The 13,288-nt window shown below is 38.5% G+C and overlaps 1 protein-coding gene and 1 long non-coding RNA gene across 8 annotated transcripts in view; one reads left to right on the top strand and one right to left on the bottom strand.

Moving 5' to 3' along the window:
• LOC107834068 (uncharacterized) overlaps nucleotides 1-1,471 on the top strand; it is a 9,230-nt gene extending 7,759 nt beyond the window's left edge. The window contains exon 2 of the long non-coding RNA XR_001659850.1: nucleotides 61-1,471. This is a non-coding gene — a long non-coding RNA (uncharacterized LOC107834068). The remainder of the gene's footprint in view (nucleotides 1-60) is intronic.
• Nucleotides 1-13,288, bottom strand: part of larp1b (La ribonucleoprotein 1B) — a 40,824-nt gene that overhangs the window by 2,542 nt on the left and 24,994 nt on the right. For 6 of the 7 annotated variants that reach the window (XM_007540078.2, XM_007540079.2, XM_016664814.1 and 3 more), the window contains 6 exons: nucleotides 13,028-13,142; nucleotides 6,235-6,404; nucleotides 5,259-5,365; nucleotides 4,201-4,361; nucleotides 3,948-4,092; nucleotides 2,104-2,213 (listed from right to left, as the gene is read on the bottom strand). In XM_007540078.2, the coding sequence (XP_007540140.1) occupies nucleotides 2,104-2,213; nucleotides 3,948-4,092; nucleotides 4,201-4,361; nucleotides 5,259-5,365; nucleotides 6,235-6,404; nucleotides 13,028-13,142 (808 nt within the window). The remainder of the gene's footprint in view (nucleotides 1-2,103; nucleotides 2,214-3,947; nucleotides 4,093-4,200; nucleotides 4,362-5,258; nucleotides 5,366-6,234; nucleotides 6,405-13,027; nucleotides 13,143-13,288) is intronic. The other variant, XM_016664815.1, reaches the window with a different exon arrangement.

Here is a 13,288-nt window from a genome sequence, read left to right as displayed (position 1 = left end):
AAAGAGCTGCTCTGTGAGGCGGAAGCTCGGAAGCTTTAAGGCGGCGCTAGGTCTAAGCAGGCGTTTTGCACGGCTGAATGGTTAACATGGAGATTAAAGGATTTCTCAAACATGCATGAAAGAATCAAAGCAACACTCCAGGCATGTTTTTGATGAGGGAATAACATTATAACATGATGTAAAGATCAATAAAGTTGATTTTACATAACACCGACCCTTTAAAGTTTCGGACAGTTCTGATGCACAACCGTAGCAACAAGATGTAGTTTTTAACAGAGACCACATATTAGTATATGGATCAGTCCTGATATGGAAAAAAAATCTAGATTGGGTATCGGTGACAATGTTCTTGATCCATAAGGGAAGATCTATTCAGTCTAATTCTATGCTTTGTGGTCTGACTGAGTGACATCATCCTTTATTGTTAATTTTACATTATTTTTAGAATTCCTAATTGCACATTCTGAACCATTTGAAAGAAGGTTTGTTACAGTTTAGTTTTTACATATTTGACCAAAGTAGTCAAATATGTACTTTGGTACATATTTGACCAAAGTATGTACCAAATACATACAAAAGTTTATAAAAGTTTATCAGTTTATGAACTGATAAACTGTTTTTATCAGTTTATTATTTATTTTCCATTGGCTGTTCTACTCCTAATTTCACTGACTGGAGAAATGAAAGTTGTTTATAAATGTTTGACCAAGCTAGTGGAGCTGTTGGTGTGTTTCAGTGAGCTGTTCTGGTGCAGAGTTAGGAAATAAATGTGTAATTCAGTACATTTATGTTTAAAAAAATGTTTTAAGTCAATTCAGCTGTTTTTCTGCATCACATTAAAGTCTTTGCTTGTAATGGAACAAAAATGTGGGTAAGCTTTAGTAGAAGGAATATGTTTGTAGTTAATTTATTGATGCTTTCCTTCACATGTGAAGGTGACACCTTGGAGAGGACAGCTGTCTGGTGAAAGGACGACCCACAGGACAGGACTGGTAACCGATTAAATGACTACTCAGCTAAACATCCACTATGAGAACGAGAAACAAAGCAGCAGATTAACTGGGATAAGCATATTTCACCTCACTTAATTGAAAGTGAGCTTAAAATATCAATTTCATTCAAATACTTAAATTATTTGGCTAAGATACAATAAATTGCAGTAACACAGGCTAGTGAAAAACATTGAAAAAACCTCGGATGATTTTTTTGGAGATCAGTGATCTGACTAAATAAAGCCCTTATAATATGCAGCTACAAGTACTTACATGTAGAGGGAAGACTGTCAACAGCATTTCTATCAGCTTTGTTACACAGCACTGTTGAATATTTAATGGCAAATGCTTGTACATTTCCAAGAAGCATCCTACTGATAGATTTATACACACTCCAGGGAAAACACCCTCATCTTTAGTAAGGAATGCAGTACAATTCCTTTTCAAAAAAAAAAAAAAAAAAAAAAAAAAAACTGAGGCAGAAACTCTAAAGGGAAACTTATAAAGAGAACAATGAACCATCTAGAACAGGAAATAAACAGTTAAAGCCTTTCCTGTTCAATCCCCCGTTTGGTTTCACTCGGCTGAAACAGGTTCAGAGGGATCATGACGTCTAAAACCAGTTTTCACTTCTTTTAAAAGAGCCACACTTACACAGGGAGGGGACATGCTCTTTTCTAAACAGATTCCATCAACTTCTCTACTGCTTCTGTGTACCAAACCTGACTGAATCCCCTCCCTCCCTCCCTTCTCTATCAGTCCCTTTAGGGCACCAACAGCATATACGCAGAGCCTTTCATTTCCTGGAAAACAAATGAAAATGTTCATGACTTATCCTGCAGTGAAGGGTGAATGCCAGCGGAGAAATCCAAAGAATTCTTCTTCTTTTTCCCAGTATTTCAAGTTGCAAAGACAAAGCGTTCAGTGTTTGGCAAAATTGCAGCGCTTAATAAATCCCAACAGCACTTTGTCTTTAAAGCAGTTAAAAGTTTGTGCAAAACACTTCTTTTTCTTTTAGTGTTACTATATGGTTGAGTGCATCAAACAGATTTGTGCAACCAATCAGATTCTGGCGAAACTCGGTTAGCGTTCTTTAGCCAAAGCTAGTTACCTTTCTCAAAGTCTTTCAGGGTCTCCTCTTGGAAGTCTTTGAAGAGATCTAACCTGAATCTCTTCTCCAAACCGTAGCTGTAGTATCTGAAGAGGCATTCCAACCCATACCTGCAGGAGGAGAACCGATATTAGCAGGGCTGAAACAATTCATCACATTATTGAAATAATCGTCAACTAATTTGGTAATCGATTAATTGTTAAATGCAGTATAAAGTAAAAAAAAAAAAAAAGTAGTAATGAAATCAAAACTGTACAACAATATATACATTTTGTACTTAAGATGTAAAAAAAGTTTGTCTGTGAATATGTTCTTCGCAGAACTCAAGTGACGATGTAACGTTGCATTATGTGATAAAAATAGTGTTTTAAAATGTCAACGCATCATTAAAACCGCATCATGTCATAGTCGAAGTAAAATGTAAGAAGATCCTAGAAGGCATCTTGAATCGTTTTGCCTTGGACGGCATGAAAGTTGATACTGAGCGTTCTGGATGAATCTGAAAAGACTGAAAATGACCAAAAGTTCAGTATTTATGTTCCAGGAGCCACGCAAAGACATTTTTATCAAATTCACTCTTGTGTCTTTGTGTAATAATAAAGTCTAATTCTACTTTAGAGCCAAACACTTTAGGGATTCTGGGCTGCATTTGATCATTTTTATTTCAAAATCTAAAATCCTAAAGACAGATCAGACCTATATGGGTATTTCTACACCAAATAAAAGATTCTTTAAAACAATGTTTGGGAACTTTAAGGCATCTCTGGAAACAAAAAGGGAGCACTTTGAATTGGAAGTAGCGAATCCTGCGTATTTTCTGGTGATGAGCCTCAAAGCGAACAGTCAGGAGAAGTGGACGAATGAGTCCGCTGATTTCTGTGTGATGAAGGAGATGCAAGGTATCTCTACTACTGGATGGTTTGTTCTTCCCTCAGACTGTGCGGAGCTGAGTCAGTCACTTATTGAGCCAAGAATGTGGGTTTGGCAGGTGTGAGGAGGCGCCTCTGGCAGATCCAGCAGAAAGCAGCTGTGCTGCTGAAGGTTGGAGGTCACGCAACGACACAAGCTCAACCAATACAGATCAATCGATGGGAGTTCTGTGTCCAATTTACAAAGACTCGATCTGCTGACATGAAATGAAACGATTCTGTTTTTAAGAATTACAGTTTGAAATGGTTGACAAAGTGTTTTCAAAATACTTTCTCAGTTACACAAACTATGCAGGTTTTTAGAAAATACTTTAAAACAAACAGAATGCCCACAAAGTTCACATCAGTTTTAGCATCTTGTACTGCAGATTAGTAAGGTTATTGTTTTTAAAGCAGCAATCTGTGTGTGTGTGTGTTATTTTCTGACTGAGAAGTCGGAATTTCCGAGTTCCGACTACAAACGGAATGCACCATCGACCATGGGGTTTCCAAAAAGCTGCAGAGGCTCCCAAACGTTTTATGGCAGTGGCTGAAACCTCAAGCTGATAAAACACAGCCGTTTTGCTTCACATTTACCTCCTGAATGTCCTGAGTAAAGAGCAAACATGTTGAAATATGATGACTTCTCGCATCTCTGTGTTTCCTCTGACCTCAGTTTTGAATGCAGCACCAATACTGAAAACGGTTACAGTAATATTCAGCGTTTTCAGAGAAACCTGATAGCACTCTGCTATGGTGCGTTCGCTGATTGGAAAAAGATCTGATTTCTGATATTATTTCTGGACATTTTTGCATTTCTGTTTATTCTGTCTGCTTGGTCTCCAGGTTTCATTTCCACCTCAGAATGTGTTGTGAGAAACAGAACCCGACCATCGGTATGGAGTTGAGGATTTAACCATTTCATGTTTGTCTCACCTGTAATTTTCTTTGGCATCTTCAAGTGCAAACTGTTTGAACTCCTCATACATCTTTCTGTTGAAGTTGTCCCTGAGAAAGAAGGACCAAAACCTGAACAGAGTGTTCATCTCCTGAGACTGGCCGACCCCCAACCGTTTCCTCTCTAGGGAGAAGAAAAACAAAAGCACAACAGCAGGTGGTGGTTAGCATGCGATGCTAAAGGCACAGTGCTGGCTGCTGCCTGAAACAAGACGCGTGCGTGTCTCTTTACCATTAAGGCACCTTCGGCGATACTTGTGGTATCCCTGCTGGGTGAAGCCGTTGTCTCTCAGCAGCTCGTGGGATGGATGCCAGAACTTGGGCAGAGACTGAGGAGTGCAGCCGTAGCTTCCCGTCAGCGGAGCGCCTTCTGATGGAGAAGCGTTGGAGCTGCTGTGGACCCGCCGGCAGAAAAGATTCATGTAACCGTAGGCAACGACAACGAGACGCGCTTTTATTGCTAGATGAGCCTGTACTGCTACTTTTATATTACGGCTGCCTCAAAAATATATTTGCAGAGCTATTTTTTATTGGAACATGTTGCTTTCTGTGATTGTAGTAACTGCTGATCATGTAAATTTGAAAAAGAACCTCAAAAAACCTTTAATGGATAATGACATAATATTGAAGATTATTTTTGTGTTTTTAATCTCTTTTAGAAAATACATCAGAAAGCTGTTGAAATGTAGGGCTGGACGATAAATAAATCATATATATCGTGATAGATATGTGATCAATATCAATAGATAATATATATGTTTGTTAGAATATTCAATATGAACTCCCATCCAGAACCACATAGTATTCTGGGGGATGTAGGCAGAGGGAAGAGTTTAGCTGCTCAACCTGTCACAACTAGCAGCAGTTTCAGGTTTCGTCTCTGTGCCTCATAACTGCTTAAAAATAAAAACAATGACGGAGAGAAAACTGTGGACAAACCTGGAAAGGTCACGCCACTAGTTGGGTAGAATTTCACATATTTAAAACAAAAAACTAATCAATAATTATTAATTGATATGACATGCTTATATCGTGATAGCCATATCGCCCAGCCCTAGTGAAACGTCAGTACCACTCATGTTATCAGACAGTACAGAAATCACTCCAGTTTTAAGAATATTATATAAGGCAAAAAAATACAAGAACAAAGGGGTTAATGCATGTGAAAGCTGGTTTTGTGAAAGGAAGAAATGTTCCTTGTTTGCTCTTCTATTGGTTGGAGCTGATAACAAGCCCCTTAAAGGCGGCGTTCTCATTATTATTACAGCTAGTGAAGCAGCGCGGTCTGACCTGATGGATGCAGAACGCGGCCGGTGCTCACGGGAGTCCATCACCCAACCAATGTGTGCCTCCTGCGGGGGGTTTGAGCTGTGGCGAGTCTTCTTCTTTCTTGGCATCTGGTACAGAAACCAGACATTCACATTTATCAGAGTGGTTTTGTTTTTTAGCGCTTCTTTGAAGATAAACACATTCCCTACTGTGTTTTTTTTTCTTTAAAGATTGGTTTTCATTTTCTTAACAGGTGATGTGACATTTGCAAGCTTTATTTGGTGGACTAAGGGGAAAATGGCTCTTTGTATTGCAAAGGTAGCAGAACCCCCGTTTTAGATGAAAGAAGAATCTTCTGGTAAAGTTCAGACAGAAATCCAACAGAATCTGTAGCAAAACTTGGAAATTGATGTTGAGACAGTTTGAACAATGAGATTTAGCATGACCTTGTTGAATCAGACCAAACCCTTACAGGTCAAAATACAGTTATCCCCGACACTGACCAAATCTGAGTAAAGCTTTTAATTCTAGGAAAGTCACAACAAAATTTTTTTAAAACGTTTTCTGGTATTTATCAAATAGAAATAATTCTAATTGACCTAAGATAAAAAAAAAGTTTGGTCAGATTTAACTTCAGACAGTGAGAAAAAAACTGTGATTGTGTCTTTTTCCTCAGTGTATGTAGGTATCTGATTTCAACTGTATATGGGGGGAAAAGGAAGAAAATGTGCAACATTTGCAACTGTAACTGCAGTAAAAGGTCATTCATTGTGTGTGTGTGTGTGTGTGTGTGTGTGTGTGTGGTTATTTGGGCACGCTTTCTTCCTATAACCAGTATCTTTTCTTTCCTGGCAACTTTTACCTCAGCAAACTTCATTCTCTAAAAACAAGTCAGCACAGCCGTTTATCGTTTCCTGCTGCTAAACAACAACAATTTTTCCTGATAGTAAGGAGACTCTGTAAAGCTTAGGAATTAGAATCAGTGAGTGCTGCTGACCTGTCCATCAATGGCGCCGCTCTCCTTCATAACAGGGTAGAAGCGAGGGGTTTTGTTGGGATCCTGACGTCCAGGCGTGCGAGGCGTTCTTGGGGTCCGGGGTTGAGAAGTGCTGGGAGATTCTGGGACCGTTGTAGGGAGAGAGCGAGCCAGATCCGATCCGCTCTCCACTGTTAACACACACGCACACACACACAGACATGTGTTTGTTCTTTCATCTTGTCCCAGAATTACATGCTATGCCTCGGTGAGTCAAGAACAACACTGATATACAGGTAAACAGAGAAAATTCTTAGGAACTTCCGGGTGAGCAAGCAAGATGGCGACAGCTTAACCAGGTGGCTCCCCGACAAATTTTAAAAAAAGCAAGAGTTACATAATGTAAGATATAAGATAAACTTAAAAGTGATCCAGAATGCCCAAATCCAAATCAAGGAGCACTCTGTTGTCCAGAAAATCAATGTTAAGAGAAGAAGAAACGAACGAAGAAGGTATGGCTTGCCTCTCGGACTCGGAAGCATCATTAGCAGCTAACGACTCAGCTAACGAGACAGTTAATCTACAAACTATTCTCCAAGAGCTAAGAGAATCACGTCGAGAAAACGGTGAAGGGTTCCGAGTGGTTAAAGAGGAAATAAAGAACGTAAATAGAAGGCTGGACGAGGCTGAGACACGCATCTTGGAAGCGGAGAACAAAATTCAGCAGTTGGAAGAGATAGCTATGAAGCTAAGTAAAGTACACGACGAGTTCGAGGCTAAGCTGGTGGAGCTCGAGGGGAGATCGAGAAGGGACAATTTGAGGCTCCATGGCATTGTAGAGGGCTCTGAAGATGGCTCATCGTCCATCTCAGCCTTCATAGACAATCTACTCCGAGACAAACTGGACATTCCGACATCGATTGATTTGAACATTGAAAGAGCTCACCGCTCTCTAGGACCCAGAGCTCCGCCTGAGGCCCCCCCTCGTTCCATAATAGTCAAGTTCGGCACTTCTAAGATAAAAGACGAAATACTAAAACGAGCATGGCAAAAGAAAGGCTTCACAGTGGCGGGGAGAAAAGTCATAGTGGACCACGATTATGCTCCAGACGTGTTAAAACGGCGACGTGAGTACAGTGAAGTGAAGCGGGTCCTCAAGGAAAAAAAGATCAAATTCCAAACACCGTTCCCGGCCAAGTTGAGAGTATTCTATGAGAACAACACGCGTGTCTACAACTCTGCAGCTGAAGCAACTAAGGACATGGCGAACCGAGGCTTCCAGATCACCGTTATCCAGCCATCGACGACGTTGGTAGACAAGATCAAGAGCACGATGTGGACCAAGACAGGAAAGAACGACAAAGACCAACGACAAAATGGAACTCGGGAGGGATACAAGAAAAAACTGGACGAGTTTAGAAGAGAATAAGCATAACCACAAGAGCGGATGGATCAAACACAGCAAAGGACTATTATTATTACTACACTTCTTATTACTTACCTTTTGATGTTATTCGAAGTCGGGGAACGCGCTTCCTAGAAATCGGATCGCTACAACCAGGTAACGTCACCACCAGAGGGCCCTTCTCAGCCACTGAGCCGCGCTGGCTTTCCCTCTTAATCGCTCACAAACTATAACACCGTTATGGTCATAAATAAGACCAAAGGAAAGGAAGTCTTTAAATGGATGTGTGTTAGCTTGTTCCACAAAGCTGAAATGTTTGATTTGTTCACAGTTGTTCTTTGTTTGGGTAGCTTAGGGTTGTCAATTATTTTACTCGCTCTGAATATCCAGCTATTTGCAAGCCATGACTTCAGTATCACCTCTTAGAATTACAACTTATAATGTAAATGGAGTCCACAATCCAATAAAAAGGGAGAAAATATTAAGAAAAATTAAAAAAGAAAAAGCAGAAGTAGTATTCCTCCAGGAAACTCACCTCTCTGAGAAAGAGCATAGTAAACTCAAAAGAATGGGCTTTACTCAGGTATTTAGTGCATCACATAAATCAGGTCGTAGAAGGGGGGTGGCAACTTTAATATCCCAAAGGGTCACATTTGAGTTGAGCCACGAATATAAAGACAAAGATGGTAGATACAACATTGTAGTGGGCAAGCTAGAGGGACAAGAGTTCACCTTTATCAATGTGTATGCCCCGCCTGGTTCAGATTGGTCATTTTATAAACATATCTTCGATATGATGATAACTAAATCACAAGGCATAGTAATCTGTGGGGGAGACTTTAATGTAAGATTAAATCCTTCAGAAGATACCTCTAAACAACCCAGAGCTAATTGCAGCGTAGGTAGGAAGATTAGGAAGATGATCAAAGAACTAGGAATAAAAGACGAATTCAACCCCAGGAAAAGGGATTATACATTCTACTCTTCAGCTCATCATTTATACTCAAGAATTGACTACTTCTTTATGTACAACAAAGACCTAGACAGAGTTGAAAAATGTCATACTGGGCTGATGGATCTCTCAGATCATTGCCCACTTCACATAGAAGTAAATGTTAATAAATCAAAAAACCCGTTTATATGGAGACTTAACTCTAGTATACTCAAGGGCAAAATTAAAGAAGAGTTAAGGCAAGAAATTCAATTATATATGCAGGACAATGACAATGGAGAAGTCTCCCCTGTAATATTATGGGATGCCTGTAAAGCCGTCTTAAGAGGAAAAATAATTGCAAAATCATCTCTTTTAAAAAAAATTAAGCAAGAAAAATTAAAGAATTTGGAACAAGAGCTGACCGAACTAGAAAAGACAAATAAAAACAAGACAGAACTTAAAACTATAGAGAAAATAAAACAAATCAGAGACGAAATTAACCAAGAACTACAGTCCAATATACAGAAGAAACTTTTATTCCTAAAACAAAGTTACTATGAAATAAGCCCAAAATCATCAAAATTTTTAGCATACAGACTTAAAAAACAACAAGAGGAAAGAACTATATATAAAATTAAAGAACCAACAACTAATAAAGTTACCTATAAGAATATAGAAATAAGAAAAAGCTTTGAAAAATACTACCAAAAACTGTATGCTCTAAAAGAACAAGATGGATTGGAAAAAACCAATGCACTACTAAATGGGTTGCTGCTGCCCACTGTATCGAATGAACAAAATGAAATTCTGACCAAGAACATAACTATTCAAGAAATTGAAAAAGCAATAAATAAATTGAAACCTAACAAATCACCAGGACCAGATGGATTTAATGCCGATTGGTATAAGATCTATTTAAAAGATCTATCTCCCGTCCTTCTGAGAACATTCAACTGGGTTCTAAATGGGGGACAAATTCCCCCCTCCTGGAAGGAAACAATGATAACAGTTATTCCAAAAGAAGGCAAAGACAGACTAGACTGCTCAAATTACCGCCCAATCAGTCTACTTAATCAAGACTATAAAATCTTTACCTCCATACTAGCCAAAAGATTGGAGCTTATTCTCCCGGGGATAATAAATTTAGATCAGACTGGGTTCATAAAGAACAGACGTACAAGAGATAATATTAGAAGAACCCTTAACGTGATAAACCACATTAAAAAGACAGACAAACAAGCAATTATACTGGGTTTAGACGCGCAAAAAGCATTTGACACCGTGGACTGGTCATTCTTATTTATAGTCTTGTCAAAATTCAACTTTTCCAGCAAATTTATTAAGATAATTCAAGAACTGTATAATAAGCCTACAGGTAAGATTCGGATTAATGGGGGGTTGTCAGAAGAAATAAAAATTGAACGAGGGTGCAGACAAGGATGTTCCATATCCCCATTATTATTCGCCATATTTATTGAACCTTTAGCACAGTGGATTAGGCAAAACACCAAAATACATGGCATAAAGATAAATCATAAGGAACAAAAATTAGCGCTATTTGCGGACGATATATTAATTTATCTGGCGAGACCACGGGAGTCCCTCCCAGAATTACACAAAATCTTATTGGAGTATGGGAAATTTTCAGGTTACAAACTGAACTCCCACAAATCTCAAGTCTTGACTTTCAAATACTCACCAGGCAATATTGACAAAGAAAATTTCAAAATAAACTGGGACATGGACTCAATTAGATACCTGGGAGTGACCATCCCCAAAGACTTAAGAAAAATCCTCTCAGATAACTATAACCCTTTAATGACTAAAATAAAAAACGATATATCCAGATGGAACCTGATACCTTATTTGGGTCTTATGCATAGAGTAGAAGCTATCAAAATGATGATGCTGCCAAAACTGCTATACCTGTTTCAGACCCTACCAGCAGAACCACCCAAATGTATGTTTCAAGAAATTGACAAACTGATTTCGAGATTTATTTGGCAAGGGAAACAACCCAGGAACAGATTTAAAACTCTACAACTGAGTAAAAGTAAAGGAGGTCTTTCACTCCCAAACATGAGTGACTACTACAAAGCAGCACAAATAAACCCACTGGTAGAGATGTGTGACTCTTCATACACAGCGAAATGGAAGGAAATTGAATGTTCAAACAATGGTGTCCCCCTGAAAGCCGCAATTGGGAATATAGATTTAATAAAAGACCTTAAAGATCTCAATCCATGTACAGAAACATCACTGAGGACTTGGTCAAAATTAGTTAAAGAAAACAAAGAGTCCTGTTTGCCAATCAGATGGATAGCATACGATCAAGACTTTACACCAAATAAAACAGATAATACCTTTAAAAAGTGGACGGAAAAGGGCTTGGTAAAATATAATGATCTATACCACAAAGGCTGTCTGAGAACCTTTCATGATATTAAACAGAAATATGGTCTTGATAACAGAGATTTTTTTCGTTATCTACAAATCCGGCACTATTTAGAAAAATCAAATAAGGCTGATCCAGACAGAACATTTGTCGGCATATTAAATATTTTTCTAAAGCAGTATCAATCAATCTCCGTTAACAAATTAACATCCAAATTGTACAATGAAATACAAAACCTGAAAGGAGGGAATACACTATACATAAAAGAGAAATGGGAAAAAGAAGGGAACTACCAAATTCACACTGAGGACTGGATAGACATCTTGAACAACTGTTGGAAATGTACGTCATCACTAGTTTATAGGGAATTCGCCTGGAAGACCGTCACACGCTTCTTCAGAACACCAGCCCAGAGGGGCAGAAATTCAGATAATACATGCTGGAGATTATGTGGGTCGAAGTTAGCCGGGCATTTTCATATTTTTTGGAGCTGCCCCAAGCTTTCTTCTTACTGGAAGATAATCAAACAAAGTATGGAGACCATAACTGGGGCAAATTTTACGCCAAACTTTAATACTATGATCCTGGGTAAACGACCAAACTGTGTAAAGGGTTTCTATAAAACGTACATGTTCAACATAATGTTAATTGCTGGTAAAAAAGGAATCACTCGGAAATGGATGACTGACAAAATACCCACAATAGAAGACTGGATAAACATCATCCAAGACATTTGCAAAATGGAAGAACTGACATTCGCATTAAAACTGGAGCAAGACAGATTCGAAAGGTGTTGGACCCCCTGGCGGACTTTTTTGAGCACCAGATCTGATACTAATGAAAGTAATGCGACACCCACTGTTCCTTAGCTACTCTGTTCGGTTTTGACTACTTGTTTTACGGTTCGGAAAAATTATTCTGATGCGATACGGATTTGCTTAGACTTTCTCCTCCCCACTCTCTCTTGTGGAATTGAGGTGGAGGAGGATTAAATGAAAAAAAATGGAACAATTAAAACTGGAGCCGGGATGTTCACCTGAAATGGTATGCTTTATAGAACACTGTAACAAGCTGATTAGTAGAATGTATTTGATTGTACCATCTTCTGTGAACAAATGTGATGCATACCTTGTTGTTGTTCCCTAATAAATAAAATAATTAAAAAAAAAAAAAACAGAGAAAATTCTTGAATATAACTTAGTATATTTGAGTAACTTTCCGTCTTTGTGGCTAAATCTTTGTGGTATAAAGCAGACTGCAATGCTTATAGCTATGAAAAAATATACATTAAGGCTCTAATCAAATGACTTGAAGACCTTGATTATTAAAATTCCTAGAGGCAAATTTTCTGCCTCCAGGCTTTGTTAAATTATGTTTTTCTATTTTCTGACTTGGTAGTGTAACTTTCTGAAATTTTAGCTTCTGTTTTTTATCATCTTCCAGCTCTTTTCTTGCTTATTGTATTTTCTCATCAAAAAGTGTGATAAATGACAAACATAATAAAAAATACATTAGTAAATTCTAATTTATAAAGTTTTCATACTTCAAACTTGAGACTGAAAGTAAAGTGTAATGTGTGCTTTTTAACTTTTAAAAAGAAATGTGAAATGTTCTATTTGTCATCCATTTCTGCCATTGTACCCCCCCTCACAGTACACACTTGAAACTAAAAGTGCTATTTGAATTATTTTAAGCAATAAAATGTTTTCTTATCAAAGGAAGGAAATTTTCTCTTTTGTATATTTCTTTCATTAGATTAAGTACTTCAGCGGTGTCCAAACTCGGTCCTCCAGGGCCGGCATTCTGTATGGTTTAGTTCTCTCCCTGGTGGAAGTAACAACCTTTTCAGCTTGTCAATGTTCCTCTTAGGCCTTCTAACGAGTCATCATTTCATCCAGGTGCATTAGACCAGGGAGAGAACTGAAACATGCAGGATGCCGGCCTTCGAGGACCCACTTTGGACACCACTGAAGTATTTACTACAGAAGGGAAAAATCTTTCACCCAATTAACTGTCAGAGTAATCGACATGATAATAGATTAGTACAACAATGGTCTACAGTGCACCTCCACAAACTCACCTGTCATGGGAGGAGGGGGGACTTCTTGGTTCGGGTCAACGGGAACTTTGGGAGTGAGGGTGTCAAACTCGTCTTTACTGATGACGTTTAACTTCTTGAAGTTCTCCACATCCTGCTGGAGAGGACAAATCGAGTTCAACTGGCATCTTTAAATGCACAATGGCTGACTCCTCTATGAGGATGCAAAATATGCCAAAAATACTGCATTAAATGTTGGCTAATTATTTAGGTAGCATGCATTCAGGATGCATAAAGTTGGTG

Source organism: Poecilia formosa, unplaced genomic scaffold (genome assembly GCF_000485575.1).
Source record: "Poecilia formosa unplaced genomic scaffold, Poecilia_formosa-5.1.2 Scaffold514, whole genome shotgun sequence".
Taxonomy (NCBI): Eukaryota; Metazoa; Chordata; class Actinopteri; order Cyprinodontiformes; family Poeciliidae; genus Poecilia; species Poecilia formosa.
This window is presented reverse-complemented; position numbering and strand designations above follow the sequence as displayed.